General features: G+C 41.0%; 2 protein-coding genes across 9 annotated transcripts in view; both read left to right on the top strand.

The window, feature by feature from the left end:
• Window positions 1-1425: 1425 nt before the first annotated feature.
• On the top strand, window positions 1426-9212 carry llph (LLP homolog, long-term synaptic facilitation factor). Its single transcript, XM_078219822.1, has 3 exons — window positions 1426-1492; window positions 6476-6685; window positions 8103-9212. The coding sequence occupies exons 2-3, from the start codon at window positions 6484-6486 to the stop codon at window positions 8255-8257; spliced, it is 357 nt and encodes a 118-aa protein (XP_078075948.1). The 5' UTR covers window positions 1426-1492; window positions 6476-6483; the 3' UTR covers window positions 8258-9212.
• Window positions 9213-16732: 7520 nt separating this feature from the next.
• LOC144498544 (small integral membrane protein 29-like) overlaps window positions 16733-23029 on the top strand; it is an 86411-nt gene continuing 80114 nt past the window's right edge. For 2 of the 8 annotated variants that reach the window (XM_078219814.1, XM_078219815.1), the window contains exon 1: window positions 16759-16789. The gene's annotated coding sequence lies outside the window, so the exon portion shown is untranslated. Of the gene's footprint in view, window positions 16880-23029 lie in introns of all 8 variants that reach the window. The other 6 variants (XM_078219812.1, XM_078219811.1, XM_078219816.1 and 3 more) reach the window with 6 other exon arrangements.

The following is a 23029-nucleotide window of genomic DNA, read 5'->3' as shown; positions in this document are numbered from 1 at the left end:
ATTTGGTTTAATGCCCTCTTTGTAGCCCTAGTATTCGATTCACCAGGTCGCAGCATGGTTCAAGTGAAGATTGTGTGGATGGACCTGTTCTCCTTTTTCCCCAATAATAGTGCCAGTGATGCATGAACTGAAACCCATTTCTCCCGCTGAAATCTTTGAGCCACATTCAACTCTCTGATCTTATTTACCCTATGCCAATTTGCTCATGGCTCAGTTAGTAACTTGGAGATTATTACTTTATAATCTGCTTTTAGATTTAGCCCTAGCTTCTCATTCATTCCGAGCAGAACCTTTAGTTCTACTATGTTAGTGGTACCTACATGGACCATGACAACTGAATCGTTCCCTTCCCACTCCAAGTTCCTCTCTAGGCCCAAGAAGATGATCTTAACCTTGCCACTGGGCAAGCAACACAGCCGACATGTCTCAGGCTCTTGGCTGCAGAGAACTACGTCTATCTCCCTGAACTATACTGTCCCCGACTGCTACAACATTCCTTTTTATTTTAACTTGAATATCACCCTGTACTATGGTGCTGTAATCAGTTTGCTCAACCTCCCTTTAGTTCCCTCTCTTTTCCACATAGGTTGCAAGAACCTCATAATTACTTGACAAGGGCAAGGGCTGAGGCTCCTCTCATGATATCTTCTAGATCCCCATATCTGCCTCACTCATCGTCACAGCCTCCTGTCCCTGTCCACAGGCATAATATAAAGGGCATAACCTAACGGGTTGACAGCCACTTTCTGTTACTTCTGTGTTGAATTCAACTTGATTTCTGCATCTTGTTAACACCAACTCAAAAAGCAAAGTGATTATAACTGTGTCATGATACTTAGAGAGTGGCACAGTGGTTAGCACTGCTGCCTCACAGCACCAGGGAGCTGGGTTTGATTCCCATCTTGGGTCACTGTCTGTGCGGAGTCTGCACATTCTCTCCACGTCTGTGTGGATTTCCTCCAGTTTCCTCCCACAGTCCGAAAGACGCGCTGGTTAGGTGCATTGGCCATACTAAATTCTCCCTCAGTGTACCCGAATAGACACCGGAGTGTGGCAACTCGGGGATTTTCACAGTAACTTCATTGTAGTGTCAATGTAATCCTACTTGTGACACTAATAAATAAACTCAACTAAACTTAAAAGCATTTGACTACATCTTCAAATAAAATCACCTCTGACTCTGGGCTGTTCACAAAAACTGAATCTGTGCCATAATTGATATCTACAGTAAATTTAAGTTTGACAATAGAATGCATATTGATCATTTGGTGTAATGAAGTCTCTGGCAAATTGGTGTGATTCCTCTGAAGATGATGGATTTGCAGCAGTGATAGGATTGCATTGCTGTCAATAAGCTGGCTGCTGATGACCTGCCTCCGGCGATGGGGAGAGGACTGGGAGGTCCGCCGAGGTCCTCCAATATCCCACAATGCTCTGATGTTCTCACGTGTTGGCATCGAGGTTGTTGGAGCTGGTGTTCGGTGTGACTGAGGTAAGTGGATATTTTATCCTTCATTTCACCCTGAGCAGCGAAACCATCAGCTGTGAAGGTGCAGAGAGAATCGTGAAAGTGTTAAAAGGAAAGGGAGGGAGGGTTTGACTAATTCCTGCCGCCTGGGACAAGAGCTGTTTTCAGGGCCCGCGGCCTCCGGCTCCTTTCCTGGAGAAATGCCTGCCCAGCACAGCACAGCACAGGAGCGGGGCCTGGCTCCCTGCTCACACCCGGCCGCCGTTTATCATCCATTGTGCTTTCAAACCTGGTCTCGTTTAAATGTCACTCAGAAATGTAAAGAGAACTCTATACGGGAATTTCACAGTAACTTCATTGCGGTGTTAATGTAAGCCTTACTTGTGACTAATAAATAAACTTTAAAAACTTTAAACGTGTTCGCCTTGAAAGCAAATCTCTGCCCCACACACTGGGCTGGTCCATACTAAGAAGTCTCACAACACCAAATTAAAGTCCAACAGGTTTATTTGGTAGCACAAGCCACAAGAAGCCACAACCACATCTGGTCCATACTCCCAGAAACTGCCCCACGCACACTGGGCTGGTCCATACTCCCAGAAACTGCCCCACGCACACTGGGCTGGTCCATACTCCCAGACACTGCCCCACACACACTGGGCTGGTCCATACTGCCCCACACACATTAGGCTGGTCCAAACTCCCAGACACTTTTTGATTTGATTTATTATTGTCACATGTATTAGTATACAGTGAAAAGTATTGTTTCTTGCATGCTATACAGACAAAGCATACGATTCATAGAGAAGGAAAGGAGAGAGTGCAGAATGTAGTGTTACAGTCATAGCTAGGGTGTAGCGAAAGATCAACTTAATGCAAGGAAGGTCCATTCAAAAGTCTGATGGCAGCAGGAAAGAAGATGTTCTTGAGTCAGTTGATTCGTGACCCCAGACTTTTGTATTTTTTCCCCGATGGAAGAAGGTGAAAGAGAGTATGCCCAGGATGCGTCGGGTCCTTAATTATGCTGACTGCTTTTCCGAGGCAGTGGGAAGTATAGACAGTCAATGGATGGAAGGCTGGTTTGCATGATGGATTGGGCTACATTCATGACTTTCTGTAATTTCTTGTGGTCTTGGGCAGAGCAGGAGCCATACCAAGCTGTGATACAACCAGCAGAGCAGGAGCCATACCAAGCTGTGATACAACCAGAAAGAATGCTTTCTGTAGTGCATCTGTAAAAGCTGGTGAGAGTTGTAGCTGACATGCCAAATTTCCTTAGTCTGCTGAGAAAGTACAGGCATTGGTGGGCTTTCTTAACTATAGTGTTGGCATGGGGGGGACGAGGACAGGTTGTTTGGTGATCCGGACACCTAAAAATTTGAAGCTTTCGACCATTTCTACTTCATCCCTGTTGATGTAGACAATGTAAGAGTTTTAACAACACCAGGTTAAAGTCCAACAGGTTTATTTGGTAGCAAATGCCATTAGCTTTCGGAACACTGCTCCTTCGTCAGATGGAGTGGAAATCTGCTCTCAAACAGGGCACAGAGACACAAAATCAAGTTACAGAATACTGATTAGAATGTGAATCTAATCAGAATTAGAATCTAATACAGAATCTAATTAGAATTCGCATTCTAACCAGTATTCTGTAACTTGATTTTGTGTCTCTGTGCCCTGTTTGAGAGCAGATTTCCACTCCATCTGACGAAGGAGCAGCGCTCCGAAAGCTAATGGCATTTGCTACCAAATAAACCTGTTGGACTTTAACCTGGTGTTGTTAAAACTCCTGCTGTGTTTACCCCAGTCCAACGCCGGCATCTCCACGTGATGTAGACAAGGACATGTTCTCCACCACGTTTCCTAAAGTCGATGACAATTTCCTTCATTTTGTTGATATTGAGGGAGAGATTATTGTCATCGCACCAATTCACCAGATTCTCTATCTCATTCCTGTACACTGGGCTGGTCCATACTCCCAGACATTGCTTCACACACTGGGCTGGTTCATCCATCCGAGTAATTCATTTTTAATTCCTGAAAACCTGTCCACCATCTTCAAGGCACTAGTCAGGAGTGGAATACTCGACTTGTCTCAATGAGTGCTGCTGCAGCAATACTCGTGAAGCTTGATTTCATTTAGCACAAGGCAGGCTGCTTGATTGGCACCCAGGGGAGGCAGTAGCATAGTGGTATTGTCGCAAGACTAGTAATCCAGGGACTCGGGGTATTGGTCTGGCAGATGGTGAAAATTGAATAAAAATCTGGAATTAAAAGTTTAATGATGACCATGAAACCATTGTTGATTGACATAAAAACCCATCTGGTTCACTAATGTCCTTTAGGGAAGGAAATCTGTTGTCTTTACCTGATTGGGCCTAACTGTGACTCCAGATCTATAGCAATGTGGATGGTCTCTGGGATGGACAATAAATGCTGACCCAGCCAGTTCATTCATTCGTCCCATGAATGAATTTTTAAAAATCCACACATTAAAGTTCGTTCCCTCCAACACCACACACACTGGCAGCATTGAGTACCATGTACGAGATGGAGCAACACACTGTCAGTGAGTTGGTTAGTTCAGTTGGCTGGACGGCTGGTTCGTGATGAAGAGCATGGGTTCAGTTCCAGTACCTGCTGAGGTTGTTCATGAAGGCCCGCCTTCTCAACCTTGCATTGCAGGTTTGGTGATCCTCAGGTTAAATCACCACCAGTTAGTTCTCTCCCTCAGGGGAGAGTAGCCTATGGTCATCTGGGAGTATGGCGACTTTACCTTTTACCTTGTAGCAACTCACCAAGACTCCTTCTGAACCCAAGACCTCTAACCATAGAAATCATAGAAACCCTACAGTACAGAAAGAGGCCATTCGGCCCATCGAGTCTGCACCGACCACAATCCCACCCAGGCCCTACCCCAATATCTACCCACTAATCCCTCCAACCTGCGCATCTCAGGACACTAAGGGCAATTTTTAGCATGGCCAATCAACCTAACCCGCACATCTTTGGAACCACCTCGAACTGAGTGGTAATTGGAACCACCTCGAAGAACAAGGGCAGCAGATGCATGAGAACCTTCAAGTTCCCCTCTTGACTTGGAACTATATCGCATTTCCTTCACTATCATTGGGTCAAAATCCTGGAACTCCATTTCTAACAGCACTCTGGGTGCACCTACCTACGCCAGTGGTTCAAGAAGACAGCTCACCATCACCTTGGCAATTGGGGATGGGGAAAAACTGCTGGTCTAACCAGCCATGCCCACATCTTGTGAAATAAGTTTTGAAAACATCTTCCCTGACTTAGAAGCAGTGTGATCAATTGCAGTGCCTTACTGCAATCTCAACGAAACCTAGCTACAAGGCCAGGCAGCAAATCAAGTCTGGGATCGTCTTGTTCTGAATTGATCAGCTATTCATTGGATAACTTTGCTAGACCATTCATAAAGGAAGTAGAAATTTGAGTGAAGTAAATCAATTTCAATCAAGAAATGACCTAAATTAAAAGCAGAACTGAGACGAGCAAAAGATCAAGAAGAAACAGACAAGGTACTGTGAACTGAGTGGTAAATGGGCAAAAGACAATGTCAACAAAGAAGACATTTATACTTGTGGCTCGAGTCTGTTTGTCTTTCTCTTGTGCCTGTGCAAAGTGCTGAGAGTGCATATTGCCTGATAGATAAATTGATAGCTAACATTGCATTTTTTCCTGCCAAGGAAAGCTCTAGTTAGTTCCGTGAGGGGTGTTCTGGTACAGCAACATTGCACTATTAGGTAAACTCTTATAAGTTGTCCAAGGAACTCAGTCACTTGATGAGTTTAACTTGTGAAGTAATACAACCAAAGCAAAACCGGTGAAAATAATATTTAAAGTGAAAGCAATAATAAAAATAAAGTGCAAGACTAAATAACTAATTTTGTGGTGGGACTTCACAGTTACCTTTTGTGTGGATGTCTCTTTTAAAATATTAAAATTGCTTTCTGTTGTCTTCCAAGTAGATCCTGCCTATCCAATATTAGAAATTAATAGTCAAGAATATGGAACTTGTATTTTGAAGTAAATATGTTAGTTTTTTACATTTCACAAATTGTATTGTGTAGAATAGTTTCACTAAATCCTGGAATAGTTAGTCAGGCAGCATCCTCAATAAGTTTATCCAGTGTTCTGCTCTGGATGTTTCATGATCTGTATTGGATCTAATCGCAATGTCTGGAGAATTATTACAATAGTTCCCCATGTGCAGTTTTTTTACCGGATAGGGAATTGGTTAATGCTTCAGATGTCTTTTCTGTAGAAACACCCATATGAAGAATGAGAGTAGCAGGATTGGGTTCAACTGTGGAGAAAGAATAGAGCCAACATTTCGAGTCTGGATGACCCTTCGTCAGAGCTTTATTCTCTCTCCACAGATGCTGTCAGACCTGCTGAGATTTTCCAGCGTTTTCTGATCCAGATTCCACCATCCGCAGTATTTTTGCCTTTATCTTGGGCTCAACTGTGTTGCCTGCTGGTAGTCACCATCAAAGCTGATACTTTAATAGTTGTAATTTGGCATGATATTGAAGGACATTTAAAGTCCATGTAGCTGTGTGCTCCAAGTCAAGAACTTTAAGAAAGTATTGGAGAAAGAAGTTTGTTACTTGGCTTATTTTATAGGTGGACTTGTGCTAAGGTTAAGCATGATTCCAAACAAGAGACTCAGTCAAATGGCCAGTCTTAACCAAACAGTCGAGACAGTGAACCCAAATGTGTCTATGGAAATAAAATTTACAATAAAGGAGGGTCACTGGATAACAATCAGGAGCAGGAATTTCTGTTGGTTTCTCTTTTCTCTCTCCTTGCCCAAGGATCAAATCTAGGACTTGGTATATAGCTATCTAATCTATGATACATTACATTTATCCATGATACCATTGGGAAACGTATTATTCACATTTACTAATGTCGTACAAGCTTTATACTTAAATCCGGGTTCACACAATTTAATTTTTTTCTAAAATGCAGAACGAAGAATGGCAAAAAGCTTAAGAAGTAAATGGAAGCGGAAGATGCGGACAGAAAAGAGGAAGAAAAATGCACCAAAGGAGCTTGTGCGGCTAAAACGTATACTAGGAGCAGATGGCAGTGGTGACATTAGTATGAATGATGTTAAAGAAGTTGCAACTGTGGTCCCAAGCGAAAAACTCAAACAGAACCCAGCCAAAGGAGCTGATGGTAATTTTTTTTCTGTATTGGGAAACTATTAGACAATGCCCATTATATAAGATACACCCAGGTTCAAGAAGATGTATCAAATAAGTTTGATTCAGCAGTACCCACACTGAATTTTAATGGCCTGAAAATTCTGGGGAACAAGAAAAGACTGAAGTAGGAGTTTGCGATTCCAGGAGTTAGTTAGAATAGAGATTATAATGTCTCTTAGACTTCAACAAGGCGATGAGAGGAAGGGGATATAGTATAAATGTATAAATTGAGGGTTTTGAATCTCTGAATTAACTTTTTATTTTTTACTTAAAAAAGTCACTCGTGTTGTTTAATCCATTTTCATAGAATCATAGAAACCCTACAGTGCAGAAGGAGGCCATTCGGCCCATCGAGTCTGCACCGACCACAATCCCACCCAGGCCCTACCCCCACATATTTTACCCGCTAATGTACGCATCTCAGGACTCTTAAGGGGCAATTTTTAACCTGGCCAATCAACCTAACCCGCACATCTTTGGACTGTGGGAGGAAACCGGAGCACCCGGAGGAAACCCACGCAGACACAAGGAGAATGTGCAAACTCCACACAGACAGTGACCCGAGCCGGGAATCGAACCCAGGACCCTGGAGCTGTGAAGCAGCAGTGCTAACCACTGTGCTATTGTGCCGCCCTTGTTTTTACTTTATCTAAATTTTAGATTTTACCTAGATTTATCTAAATAGCCATTGTTGACTGTTATACCATAATGGCATTACAACCAAATCCAATGCTGTCTACTGCAGATGCCCATAATCACACACTAATTGCAGGGATGCTGAGTTTGATTATAAAGTCTGTGGTACCCTGGTGGGCTAGTGGTAATTTCACTGGACTAGTAATCCAAAGGCTCAAGTGAATGTTCTGAAGACATCGGTTCAAATCCCACCACAGCAGCTGATGAAATTTAAATTCAATTAATAAATCTGGAATTGAAAGTTAGTCTCAATACTGATGACCATGAAACTATCATTGATTGTTGTTAAAAACCCATCTGGTTCACTAATGTTCTGAAGTGAAGGAAATCCCGGTCTGACCTACATGTGACTCCAGATCCATAACAATGTGGTTGACTATTAACTGCTCTTTGAAATGGCTGAGCAAACCACTCGGTTCAAGGGCAATTAGGGATGGGCAACAAATGTTGGCCTTGCCAGCAACACCTACATCCCATGAAAGAATAAAAAATCAACCACCCAGAGATTGGCTAACTCAATACAGAACACAGATTAATTTTGGATCCTACCTATTTTGTATAGACTTGCATTTGATTCATTGGCAGAGTATTATAGTTTCAGTAAGTTACTACTTATCAGAACGTCAATGTCAGTAATTTGAGAATTAATTTGAATGTTTTCTAACCATGTAAACAAAACTTATCCTTCACAGATAATACTTCCATGGATATAGATAAGAAAAGGAACAAAAAATCTCTTCTGAATGAACACGGACAGTATCCATTATGGATGCATCCCAGGCAAAGAAAGAAGCTCAAACGACAACTGAAAAGGGGAAAATCAAGACATCGAAAGAGGCTAGCTTGATAGACTTGTAAGAAAAGATAATATAACTGTGATTAAGTCCTTGTATGTTTGTTAAGACTGGAAAAAAAAAAGTTTGGAAAATGGTGGATATTCCAAAAGTTTTAGGTGTGCTGACTGAGGAAGAATCGCTTTTTAGAAATGTATAGTACAATTTTAGTACTATAATATGCTGTATTTTTGTAACCTGTGTAGAATAAAAGGTTACAGTCAGCATTAAAAATAACATAATTAAACAGCAGGTTTAGCATGAGCTGATGCTTCAGTTGCAATGTAAATGGAGCACAAAATGTTATGCCAGACAAATAAGAATCTGGCAAGTAATTTGATTAATTAAGGTTTGTTGCTGTCAGATAAGCAAAATACGTTTTGCTAACAATTCAGCCCATATGAAAATTGATCGCCTTACATTTGGCCTGAAATTTGAGATCTTGCTCTGCTGCAGGCTACTATTTTGGGTTTCAGCAACAAGTTAAATCCTGGAGTGCATACGTGAAGACTAGATATATTTTCTGAGCAATTAGAAAACCTTGCCCAAGAGATAGGTTAGATCCTAAGTCACTTGAATTTTACTTCAAAGGATGCAAAATAGAAATTGCCTTGAGTATTTTTAATTTCTCCATTAACCAGGATTTCTTTTATGTGCAACTTTTTTTGAAGACACAAGGGATTGATTATGTGGGTAGGGAAAATATCTTGAGACAATCAAGCAATAAAATATATAATCTTTATCCACAGAAATCCATGTAGTTTTGGAAAAGCTCTTTATATTTCTATTTTCAATTTTTGACTATTATAGTGTTAAATTTACTTTACAGTTTGGATACTAGATAGCTGTAACTTTTAATACTATGACCCCCACTAATGTTATTTGTATGTTTACCCAACATAGCAATTTTGTGAATAACAAATATATTATTTGGTAACAGACCGAAAATAAAACCTTGCCACAAACATTTGTGGGTCTAAATTACATTGTGAATTATTTCCAAGCTATTGTTTGCATAAATATAGACCCAACAATAAACACATTGCAAAGTTATAGAACATAGTAATGTAATTTGTGCCATCTTAAGCATTTGGCAACGAGTTGAACTGCCAAAGAGAATTGGAAGGCTCAGGCAGAAAATTACTTCAGTGACTTGAGATTGTCACCAATTTTGTTAATGAACTCTGAAGTGTGTGAATGGTATATGAATATAAAACAGTCCATCAGGATAATATTACCCTGGATTCCCGATGCCATGCCATTTCAGACATACATGTGTTTTCATGTTGATAAAATGGAGTTATGTCTCAATACAGATTCAGTTTGGTGCACCACCACCATACCCATTGCTGTTAATGCTTGGAATGTCCTCTTGTCTATTCTATTGTCTGCTTTCTTTGTGCTGAATGAAGGAGTGATGAGAATTAGGTTAGGGTCAATCGTGGGTACAAGGGTGAAGGGAGTTTGGAGGAGGGGTTGAGGCAAAGTCTGGATTGTTAGGCAATGACTTGCCAAAACTGCTTGATTTTGAAATGTCATTTTGTCAAGATCTCATCCTGCTGTTCCTTGATTTAATCCTGCTCCAACTATTTTTAAACTCTTCCCCATTTTCTGAATTATGTTCCTGTTCCATAAGTTTCTATTTTTAGTCTGAGTTTATTTTGATGTTTCATTGCCTGTGATTGCTTTTTATTGCCTGCTTCTGGTGTTTTCCTTCCTATTTTGGCATTTTGGTTCTCTTGGCTCCTTATGCTTGTAATTCTTTTAGTTGTATTCTTGTTTCTTTTAACTTTGCTTTCCTTTGTGCACTTTTCAATCCCTCTCGCAGTGTGCGCTTTTTAAATAGAGTTCTACTGTTTTTGTTATGTCCCACTCCTGGTGTGTCTGTTTCTTTTAGTTTGACTCCTAGTTTTTATATTTCCTTAAATCCTGCTCCCAGTGTTTATTTCTTTTCATTCCACTCCCCAATGGTGTATTTCTTTTAACCTCCATCTCCCAGCGTTTGTTTTTTTAAATACAACATTGTTTTTTTATTAGTCCTGCTTCTTGTGTTTGTTTTTTCACATCTCAAAATCTTCATACCCAAGAATTTCCTTTCTAATGTTTGGTGGAATTCTGTTTTCTAACTTACCTTGCTACCTGTTCTGTCATCAGTTTCTATATCATAACTACCTTAACTTCTCCTTCTCATTCTTACATTCCATCATTGACTTTAGTTCCTTTCCCAAATCTGGCAGTCACAGAAATTAATAAGACACAGGACCAGAAGTAGGCCATTCAGCCCATCGAGTGAGGCCATTCAGTGAGATCATGACTGATCTGATATTCTCAACTCCACTTTATCACCATAACCCTTGATTCCCTTACTGATTAAAAATGTGTCTATCTCAATCCTGAATGTACTTAATGACCCAGCCTCTACAGTCCTCTGCAGTTAAGAATTCCACATATCCACTACCCTCTAAGAGAACAAATTCCTCCTCACCTCTGTCTTAAATGGGTGACCCCATACTCTGCCCTCTGGTCCTAGAGTCTCCCTCAAGGGAAACAGCCTCTCAACGTCTGCCTTGTCAACCTAGTGAACCTTCTCTGGACTGCCTCCAGTGTCAGTATATCTTTCCTTAGATAAAGAACTTATGAATTAACAAACACATTGATAAAGCACTTTGTGCACTAAGAAAGGAGCTGGCTTCACATGGAGAAAATGGGTGACAGCTCAAGGGTCACAGTAGGTCAGAGAGGAGTTTGACAGGAACATAGGAATCAGGAGCAGAAGAAGGATAATAGGATCAGGACAAATTCAGCCATTCGAGTCAGCTCCACCATTCAATCAGATCATGGCTGATCTCTCCCTGGTCTCAAATCCACCTGTCCCCCATATCCCTCTTTCTCTTTAGGAAGGAAAATGATGGTTGATGGGTTTCTCGATGGTCCAAAATGAGCCAAAGGCAGTTAAGACCAGCTTGCAAAACCCCCCCTCAGCTTCTAGACTCTTTGAAGATACTTCTCAGCTGTAAGATGCAAAATCATGTATTCCCATCCCAGTTCCAAAACTACCCCGACACATACATAGCAACTGCAGTTGGCCATTTAGCATCTTGAGCCTGTTATGCAATTTAATCTAAAGGGAGAATTCCTAAATTTCCTTACCTACTTCTTTTAAAATGTTGGGTTGGAAATGATCAGGTCCTGGGGATTTGTCAGTCTTCAGTGTCATTTTGTATAGAATTGTTTTCTTGCTCACGTTAACTTTAGTGCTTTCCATTCCTTAATTCATTATTAATTTTCTTGGAATCCATTTATGTTATCCTCCTCTTCCACTGTGACGATTGACATATTCAACAAGTCTGCCATTTCTTTATTTTCATTTCCTGCATTACCTATGTCGCTTTTTGAAAGATCTGCATTCCCTTCGATTGTCATTTACTTATAACTGTAAAAACACTTGCCAATCTTGCCATTCCTTGCAAGATTCTTTTGGTATTCCCTTTTTGCAGCTGTTACTAATATTTTTGTCTTCCTGTGCTACTCTCTTGTATTCCCCTGGAAATACCTGATTCTTTGCACTTTTGCATGTTCTTTCCTTCAGTTTTATGAGCTATTACCTCTTTTGTGGACCACAGCTGTTTATCGGTAAAATAATGTTTGTTTCTCTGTCATCCTTATCATAAAAATTGCTGACTTACCACAAGTAATGCCACAGGATATCAGCTAGTAATGTTTTAAAAGTTTTGTACCTCGTACATACGAGATTGGGGAGCAACTTCAGGACTTTACAACCAAATTGTGCAACTCCTCATTCCTGCAACTGGACCTTGCCTAGTCTCACCTATTAAAGCTTAGTTTAGGGGGAAAAAGGGAGGGCAGAAGAAAGAAGCAAAGTGGAAAGTAATGGGAGCAAAAAAAGGAAGAATGATGAGGGGGGAAAAAGAAAACAGGTTGGGAGAAGGAGATAAAGGCAATGGCGCTCCAACAATAAGAAGCCTGTAAGCCATAATTGACCTGAACGTTATCCTACAAAACAGAAAACTTCCGAGTCCTAGCCTTCCATGGTCTCCCCTCGCTACCCATCCTAAATCACCTCTGAACCAATCTTTCTGCCCTTGTCATTATCCTTCCCTACTTTGGTGCCAGATGCATCAATGAACAGCATATGTGGTGCAAGAATAGGTCATAGTGGAGACTGAAGGTGGATGGACATATCGGACAGAGTGAAAGGGATCGGGTATCTGTCAGCTGCAGGTTGATACTGGTGGTTGGGTAGGTACATGAGAGCAGAAGTGATTTTCTGCCCCAATTCTGTCTCCTCCAATGTCTTCACCATCATTCCTCATCAATCTCTACATACACATACTTTCTTGATTCTTCCTCCTCCAATGCTTTACACTATCCCACCCTCAATCCAATTTCTCCAACCTTTGTACTGTCCTACCTTAAATTTTACACATGTTTGAATTCCAATCAATTTAAATACTCGATTTTATGATGTAACATTTAGTTTCATTTAATGGGAGCACCAAATGGAATATCAGATGTGTTTGTTCACTCTGCTTTTAGTGGAGAAATAAGAAGGTGCACTAATCTTTTCACCTCATTTTGATTAGTGCGATGCAGTTGCAATGAAATCTGCCGTTATGGCGTATCTTCTGCCCCATGACATAAACAATGTTAACTTGCAACATAAACAGATTCACACTTTATTTTATCTACATGAAAAATACTCTACAAATTATGTTGAATACAAAGATCTGACAAAGTTTTGTTCTACTTCGATTAGATATCAATTTATAAATATGTTATTTGTGGCTGGGGGGAGGGGCTGCTATGCACAAATCAGTTCCATTCAGGAGGTCCACACAGGCTTTACTAAAAACAGCAAGGAGGTTTGTTTTAGGTGGGCCCTGTACAGGTTCCAACTGTCAGCAGACTATGGAGGCCCCAGTGATGTCATGGAGTAATCATTTGACTATCCCCTTAAAGGAGCCACATCACGCACAGTAATTCCCTGGATACACAACAATAAAGTACCAAAAAAACCATGTTTGTTTACAGTACTGGCCTGAAGCCCAGAATTCACTAAGTACCTTGTGATTAACCTCAGTTTTTCAGAAGTGGTTTCAATTATTTGCATTTACCTATTTAGAGCAGTGGCAAGGCAGAAGCCAGCCGAGGAACTCAATATTCTAATTATGTTGCAATTACCCAACAACACCACAGAAGATTAATTTTAAATACAGTATGACACAAGTGTTTGGATCCCAAGTGGAGAAATATGTTGTGTTATGTGGAATTGAGCCGTACAGTCTAGACTGATCCCAAGTCCATGATTTTGTCGTGCTAATTTATGGATAGTAAATGAATGTACATGTGAACAGGAAACTTTATAAGTTGACATGCCAGCATTTCTATCTTGCGTGTGGTGTGGGAGGTGGGGTTTCCCTAAATTCATTGGAAGACAGGATGCTGGAAAACCAATGTAAATAGCTACCAGACCAGGAAAACTGCATGGAATTTTACAGCCAAAAAATGTTTGAGTTTTGGTGTCATCTGTTGTCAGCAATTGGCTATACAAGTTTGTTTTAGTGACATTGACTCACCCCCTTATCTGTCTTGAAGCAGCTTAATTATATATAAAAGATTAGAATAGACTCAATCTAGGTAATTCATGCCTACCATGGTGTTGCCAGGGGAAAATATAATTATTGAATCAGTTTTGTTCTGCCAAAGTCGAGTGCATGCAAGCTGGGGGTTATGGCAGTGCAGTTAAGTTTCCAATTCACAAATTAACAGGGTGTATCCAGGCTAAAATGCAGGCTAAATCTGTATGCTTGTACTGAAGTCTGTATAAATATTTTAATTTTCACATAAGTAATCTTTGCAGGAAAAAAAAGTTTTGGCATAATTATATTAAACTCAAAAATCTTGGAGAAAAATGCAAATTTACCTCTTCAGGAGGTAAATCATTCCACTTGTCAATGCTGCTCTTCAGTCCACCTTCTTCCGTCGGGAAAGAGATACGAAAGTCTGAGATCACATACCAACCGACTCAAGAACAGCTTCTTCCCTGCTGCCATCAGACTTTTGAATGGACCTGCCTCATATTAAGTTGATCTTTCTCTACATCCTAGCTGTGACTGTAACACTATATTCTGCACCCTTCTTTCTCCCCTATGTAGTCTATGAACGGTATGCTTTGTATAGCGCGCAAGAAACAATACTTTTCACTGTACTCTATGGGGAGGGGATGGCTTGGTGGTATTATCATTAGACTATTAATCCAGAAACTCAGCTAATATTCTGGGGACCTTGGTTCGAATCCCACCATGGTGGATGGTGGAATTTGAATTCAATAAAAAATAACGAATTAAGAATCTACTGATGACCATGAAACCATTGTCAATTGTCGGAAAAACCCATCTGGTTCACTAATATCCTTAAGGGAAGGAATCTGCTGTCCTTACTTGTTCTGGCCTACATGTGACTCCAGAGTCACAACAATGTGGTTGACCCTCAACTGCTTGCCAAGGGCAACTAGAGATGGGAAACAAATGCTATAAGAAGTTTAACAACACCAGGTTAAAGTCCAACAGGTTTATTTGGTAGCAAAAGCCACACAAGCTTTCGAAGCTCTAAGCCCCTTCTTCAGGTGAGTGGGAATTCTGTTCACAAACAGAGCTTATAAAGACACAGACTCAATTTACATGAATAATGGTTGGAATGCGAATACTTACAACTAATCAAGTCTTTAAGAAACAAAACAATGGGAGTGGAGAGAGCATCAAGACAGGCTAAAAAGATGTGTATTGTCTCCAGACAAGACAGCCAGTGAAACTCTGCAGGACCACGCAACTGTAGGAGTTACAAATAGTGTGACATGAACCCAATATCCCGGTTGAGGCCGTCCTCGTGTGTGGACGAGGACACGAGGACGGCCTCAACCGGGATATTGGGTTCATGTCACACTATTTGTAACGCCCACAGTTGCGTGGTCCTGCAGAGTTTCACTGGCTGTCTTGTCTGGAGACAATACACATCTTTTTAGCCTGTCTTGATGCTCTCTCCACTCCCATTGTTTTGTTTCTTAAAGACTTGATTAGTTGTAAGTATTCGCATTCCAACCATTATTCATGTAAATTGAGTCTGTGTCTTTATAAGCTCTGTTTGTGAACAGAATTCCCACTCACCTGAAGAAGGGGCTTAGAGCTTCGAAAGCTTGTGTGGCTTTTGCTACCAAATAAACCTGTTGGACTTTAACCTGGTGTTGTTAAACTTCTTACTGTGTTTACCCCAGTCCAACGCCGGCATCTCCACATCAAACAAATGCTAGCCAGCCAGCGACACCCATGTCCCATGAATGGATAAAAAAAATACACGTGACAATAATAAATCAAAATGAGTGGGGATTTGAACTCCCACCACTCCCCCATCTTCTTTGTGTTGGAGCAAGAATGTTGCCCCCAAAACTTTTCTCACTGCTTCCTGATTGTAGGGGTTTTTTGGAATTGGCTGCACTGCTCAGTGGATTTTGTCCAATCCACCCTTTTAGCCAGAAAATGTTTTGAGTTTCGATGTCACCCATTGTCAACAATTTGCTATACAAATTTGATTTGATTTGATTTATTATTGTCACATATTACACAGTGAAAAGTATTGTTTCTTGCGCGCTATACAGACAAAGCATATCATAATAGAGAAGGAAAGGAGAGGGTGCAGATTGTAACGTTACAGTCATAGATAGGGTGAAGAGAAAGACCATCTTAATAAGAGGTAGGTCCACTCAAAAGTCTGACGTCTCGCAACACCTGATGAAGGAGCAGCGCTCCGAAAGCTCGTACTTCTATGATTTCTATGACCTGTTGGACTTTAACCTGGTGTTGTGAGACTTCTTACTGCGCCCACCCCAGTCCAACGCCGGCATCTCCATGTCAAAAGTCTGATGGAAGCAGGGAAGAAACTGTTCTTGAGTTGGTCGGTACGTGACCTCAGACTTTTGTATCTTTTTCCCGATGGAATAAGGTGGAAGAGAGTGTGTGGGGTGCATGGGGTACTTGATTATGCTGGCTGCTTTTCTGAGGCGGCGGGAAGTGTAGACAGAGTCAATGGATGGGAGGCTGGTTTGCATGATGGACTGGGCCTCCTTCACGACCCTTTGTAGTTTCTTGCGGTCTTGGACAGCGCAGGAGCCATACAGGTTTGTCTTAGTGACATTGACTTATCATTCCCTTATCTGTCTTGAAGCAGCTTAATTATATATATATATATAATAAAAGGTCAGATTAGAATAGACTCAACCTGGGTAACTCCTGCCTTACCATGATGCTGCCAGATGGTTGGTGATGGTTATGTTTGTGGCAGGAACTGCAGTGTGGGAGGAGTGCCTCCTGTGCTGCATTCCCACCCATTCATTCACTCTCTCTCTCTGGCCCTGGAGCCACGTGCACGCGCGAGCTCAGCGCCGGGCACGGCTGCGCCGGCGCGCGCGCCGCGGCATGTCCGGCCGGGCATGCGCGCTAGCGGAGTCTGAGGCGAACGGGCGGCGCTGAGAGGTGAGGAGGGGGAGCCGGCGGCTGAGTGAGTAAAATGTTGGCCTTTGTAGGGGATGGAGTCATTGGTAACGAAAAGTCGAGTCGGACGAGGTGAATGTCAGTTTATTTACCCCCTCCTCTCACTTTAAGGGATTTGCCAACCTCAAGGCAGCTTGGAGAATCTTCGTCGGAAAGTTTCTCCTCAGAGCTTCCACTTGAGATGCCTGTTGACAGCTGCGATGGAGGACAATTCACCCCGTCCAGCCAGCTCTTGCTGCTTTCTTTGACAGTCTCTCTCCCCCCCCCCCCCCCAACCCACCAAGTTCTGCCACCGAATTTTCCTCTACATTGGTAGTAATCTGATCCTGGGCTCCCCTCTACCGCCACCCACCCACATCAACTCCAACTTTCATTTGGGTTGATGGAGACCTTCCAAAAGAAAACATCATCCTGCAATTTTGAGTGGGTTGTTAGTCCGGGTGCTCTGGTTTCCTCCCACAGTCCGAAAGACGTGCTGGTTAGGTGCATTGGCCGTGTTAAATTCTCCCTCTGTGTACCCGAACAGGCGCCGGAGTGTGGCGACTAGGGGATTTTCACAGTAACTTCATCGCAGTGTGAATGTAAGCCTACTTGCGACACTAATAAATAAACTAAAACTTTTAAAAAAACTTTCAACCAAACTGGTGTGGTCAGTGCAGTACGAGAATGTAGTGACGACGACTTAGCATTTGCAAATTGTATTTTAATGGCTGTGCTGGATTGCTCATTGAATTGCACGTTTTACCAGGCAAGCAGCAACTAGAGATCTATTTATAAATAGATGAAATAAAGCTCTGTAAGTTTTAGATTTTAACACAAGGACAGTTGTCAAGGATGATGCCCTGTCATACATTTTCTGTCAGTATTGACCTTAGCAGTGGTTGAAATAATTTGATAGCTCATTTGATAAATGTACATTTTGTGTCTTCACAGTCTGTTATGTACTGTTTATTAACATTCATTGTTCATGTAAATATTTTGATACCCTTCGAATAAGCATCTGTTGAATATTTGCTGAAGCAGTACCAGCGAGGATATTGCTTTCAATCCTTTCGTTAGATGAATCTGCAGATTGATGCTCTGTTCTGTTGCAAGAGTTTGTTCATGTATCACAAAATTCCCAAAGCTGTAAAAAAAAATCTTTAGTTTGCCTGTGGATTTTTGATATTAATCTTTGCTTTCCCTATGAGTATCCTGTACACTACAACTGTCATCCCACTCGTGATTATCTTCCTCAAACCTAGAAATTTAGAATGAAAAATGTTTAATTTAGAACAGAAGTTATTGATATAATCCTTCTCTGGTTGATAAATTGACCAGTTCTTCCTGTGACACCAGCTTAGTGACGTGTAATTCTATTTGATTCACATTGCATGCAATAACTTCAAACAGATAACAGCAACCTGTTATAAATATTGCGGCACGGTGGCACAGTGGTTAGCACTGCTGCCTCTCAGCACCAGAGACCCGGGTTCAATTCCCAGCTTGAGTGACTGTCTGTGTGGAGTTTGCACGTTCTCCCCGTGTCTGCGTGGGTTTCCGCCAAGTGCTCCGGTTTCCTCCCACAGTCTGAAAGACGTGCTGGTTAGGTACATTTACCCGAACAGGTGCTGGAGTGTGGCGACGAGAGGAATTTCACAGTAATTTCATTGGAGTGTTAATGTAAGCCTTACTTGTGACTAATAAATAAACTTTACTTTAAAACCGTTGTGGTCCAGGTCAGAAACTCCAAAGTGTTTTATGGAGCACGCCTGGATCATAAGTTTTGCATCGTGAATTTTGCTAGGATAAGCATGATATGTTTCACTTCAGCTATGACTCAAATGATCCACTAGTGAACTTTTATCAAACAAAGTTTAATTAAGAATATTAAGAACTTATATGGAAAGAAAATTAGCAATAACCTTTATCAATTACAGACAAAAACAAAACCACCACGATAATGTATAATCTTTAACAAATTTTTCTAAGATGTTCCAATCAAACCAAAACCTTCCATAGACAAAACCCTTTAAACAAGTTCAACACAGCAAAGTCTAATGCTCACTTGATACTGGAATTGAGTCCTTTGGTTGGAGAATTGAAAACACTGAGTCTTGTAAGTTCTAGTAGTCCTCTTGACACACCCAGAACAGTTTGAAGTCGGGACAGTTTCCCAGAATCCCAGGTAGACTCTGGTCAAGCTGCCAACAGCAGATTTTCTACTCCAGCAAGGCAAGACATTGTTTTCAGATAACCAGCAGAATTTCAAACAAAAAAACAGGGAGAGAAACACTTTTTTTCAGCTTGCTGTCCATTCTAAAAACTAACCTGCAGCTCAGAACTGAAAATGTAAGAGTTCCTGTCACCTGACCTGCCAACCAGTTTTCCTCCTCTTGCTCCCTGTACCCTACAGAATGATGTCTTGATGCATCCATTTTAAAAGGAGGAGATGGGTTATCCAGTCTCCACATTGCTCAAAATGCACTGTCTGTTGCAATACTGAGCCATACTGTTCCAAGTTCAATCCTGGTCGGCGTTGAATTAACTAACCTCAGCAGGGGTGACAGCTGGGGTTGGTTGCTACTGACTTAAGCAACCGTCAACTCGGAAAGGGGAGAAAAAACAAATCAACCAAGAATTTTTCCTTTTGATAGCTATTTTGTGACCTCTGCTGGAAAGTGCATCATGTGGGTAGTTGTGGTGTCCCCAATTGTCAAAAAGGTTGTTAACGTTCGCTAAAACAAAAGCAAAATACTATGGATGCTGGAAATCTGGATTAATAACAGAAAATCTTAACACATGCAGAGTAGCCATTTGGATGAGAATCAGCAAAGTACCGAAAGCTAGTTGAACTGTACGCCAGAAGAATCGGTGCCTTTGGGAGGAGGGGAGAATTTAGGAGGGTTGGAGAGAATTCGGAGCCAGGGGAGAATTATGATCAGAAGCACGGACAACTGTTATTTCCTTTCAGTGTGAAGCGATACTGTATTGTTCAGAGAATATTTCAATGTCTCTCCCTAATTTATGATCTACTTTGAAATTCATAGCTACAGTTGTACTTCAAATGGAAATTATGTATGATTTTCCCCTCTTGGGAGAGAACAACAAGCAGTTTAATTGGTCTGGACATTGTCCTTTCCTTTCTGCAATATTAACTTGGATCTAGCCATGCAGGTTAATGAACATCTTTCTGTTTCTAAAAATAATGTTGGGCTGGCAAAGATTTCTTACAGATTAATTGAAACAAACTCGGAGGACTCTGGTCCATTTTCAAGTGAATAAAAATCTGGAACATTAATTTAAAAAATGGTCTGACTTGCATGGCACAAATGAAGAATACTTCTCAGGAAGTCCATAAGGATCCGATGTGAGCATTCCTAATTTGCCACAAACATATTATAGGTACTATTTGAGGTTTGAGTTGGAACATGTTGGATCATTATTGGGAGCATTCATGCTTGTTATAGTTAATAACTACAGCTCTATACCAATTCTTTTAACAGGCTTTAGAAATCCAAAATAAGCTAATCTGATTTGTATAATCTTTCTATCTTTGCTCAGTCAGGTCAATCTTACATTTTTCTTTACCCTTCACCGGTTTCAGTCTGGCTTGAATAGTACAGGTGTGGTTAATTTTTATTTTTATTCATCCATTCATGGAACATGGGTGTTGCTGACTGGCCAGCATTTATTGCCTATCCCATATTGCCCAAGGGCAATTGAGAGTCAACCACATTGCTGTGGCTCTGGAGTCACATGTAGGCAAGGCCAGGCAAGGACGGCAGATTTCCTTTCCTAAAGGACATTAGTGAACCTTTTCAAAAATTGTGTGCCAAAAAAATAAGTTGTACACTGACAGCTACATTTTTAATATAACACTAAATATACTTGTATGATACAGTAATATAGTAATAAGTCACTGATAGCTTAGTTCACATGTTAGTAGGATTTCTCAAATTAAATGTCTCAATCTTGCTTTGGTTATTTATAACACCATCAGGAGGTAACTTGTATAATATTTTGATCCTACAGCATTATACAGAATCATGAGATCAGGTTAACCTTTGGGGTATAAGCTGTATTTAAGACTTGGTTCAGTGTTGTATAATTTACAAAAAAATTATATGATCAAATCATTTTTCTTATATTGTGTTACGATTCAGAAAGTGTTCATTGTGGAGATTCTTTGAATCGTAATACAGAACATAACAAATGCTGACCTTTTAAGGTAAAATCAAAGTCATATCTTTTGCTGATATGTTAATCATCAATTGCACCCCTCTCACCTGCCTCTGTCTTCTACTGTTCTGCAACCTTCGCATCCTATTTGATCTTGACCTGAGTTTCTGACCCCATATGATCAAAACTGGCTGCTTTCACATTTGTAATATCACCCGTCTCTGCCCATGCCTCAACTCATAAAATCATAGAATCCCTACAGTGCAGAAGAAGGCCATTTGGCCCATCGATCTGTACCAACTCTCTGACAGAGCATCGCACCCAAGCCCACCTCCTACCCTATCCCGGTAACCACATGTATTTACCCTTCTAATCCTCCTAACCTACACATCTTGGGACATTAAGGGGCAATTTAGCATGGCCTATCCACCTAACCTGCACATCTTTGGACTGTGGGAGGAAACCCCAACAGCCGGAGGAAACCCACACAGACGCAGGGAGAATGTTCACACAGTCACCCAAGGCTGGAATTGAACCTGGGTCCCTGGTGCTGTGGGGCAACAATGCTGACCATTGTGCCACGGTGCTGCCAAAACACTCATTGTTTTTGTCACCTGCAGACCTAATCACTCTAGTACTCTCCTCGTCAGCCTTCTATCCTTCAAATCTCATCTGTGAGATCTGAGAATAAACTGTACTGCATGTAGCCCATCCTTCAGCAAATTCCAATCAACCATCATTCCCGTGCTTGCTGACCTACAATGGCTTTGAAACCCCCCAGTGACTTGAATTTAAAATTCTTAGTCTCATGATCAAATCCCTTCATGACCACCTCTTCAGCCCAACCCTGTTCCCATCTCTGTAACTCTTATAGCCCTTAAAGAACTGTGAAACCTCAAACTATGGCCTTTTGTGCATTTCCCCTACCTCACACTCACCTAAGTGATGAGTGAATGAATTAATATTCTCCCATGCCTACACAGCAACCCAATCATTCTCGTACTTCTAAAGCAATGCCCTGCCATCTATAGCTGCTACAAAGCTATTTATTTTCAAGGACTGACTCTTCTCAGGGGACTGTGCATTCTCCCTTTGAAATAGTAATCAATCTGCAACCCCTTAAAAAGTTCATCCTGAACCTTTCTGTTATTTACAACTCCTAACCCAATCTCTGACCTCCATTTCCACTCTTCAGGATTGTTGAATGTGTTGTTTCTTCCAGCTCTGTGCCCATCTCTCCCAGAAGTTAATGTTTGAATTCCTTTTTTTCTACTTGAGATTGCCAAGATCAAAGTTGTGATTGACATCCTATGCCAGTGTGACTACTTTATCTCCCATTTGCATCCTTTGGTTTCCTGACACTTCACACCATTGATCACACCATCCTCCATCATCTGTCCTGTGTCATTATGTTACTTAAGATCACCATTTGTTGAATTCATATTGATACCGACTTGAATATCTGTACCCAAACACTAGTTAGTGATATAGGGTTCCGTAAGCAAACATAATCTCAACATGTGAAAGGATATAAATCCAGCTGTGTGATTTTACTTCTCAGTATTATTCTCCTTGTATAGCTCTTTTTTTAAAATCAACTATAAATATTCGAATGTTGATGTATTTTCTTAATGTCTGCCCTTTTCAACCTCTGCTTTTATGACCTTGCCTCCTCTTCTACTTCATTTCCACATAGTTCAGATGTTTCCAACTCTTTTGCATCACATTATGAAAACTTGGGAAACAGCAGTTATATGAAGCCAATCAAACTTGGGAGTCAGAAATAGCATTGCTGTTGTGACTTTCCCTTAGAGAGAATGCTTTTCTTGTATTATGCTGCAAGACTTTAGCAGGTATTGCATGTATAGTCAGAGATCCTATTCTGCAGTCATTAAGAAAAACATGCAGAAAGAAGGATGGGAGCTATACAAGCTCCTGGGGCATAGACATAGTGTTGTGAGTCTGTGTATTTGTAATAGTTCTGTTTGGCATTAAGTTATATGTTAAAGATTACCTGCTCTCAGAGGTCAAGAAAGCTTATGTCCAGGAATACCTTCTTAG

This window comes from Mustelus asterias, chromosome 9, assembly GCF_964213995.1.
Source record: "Mustelus asterias chromosome 9, sMusAst1.hap1.1, whole genome shotgun sequence".
Taxonomy (NCBI): domain Eukaryota; kingdom Metazoa; phylum Chordata; class Chondrichthyes; order Carcharhiniformes; family Triakidae; genus Mustelus; species Mustelus asterias.
This window is presented reverse-complemented; position numbering and strand designations above follow the sequence as displayed.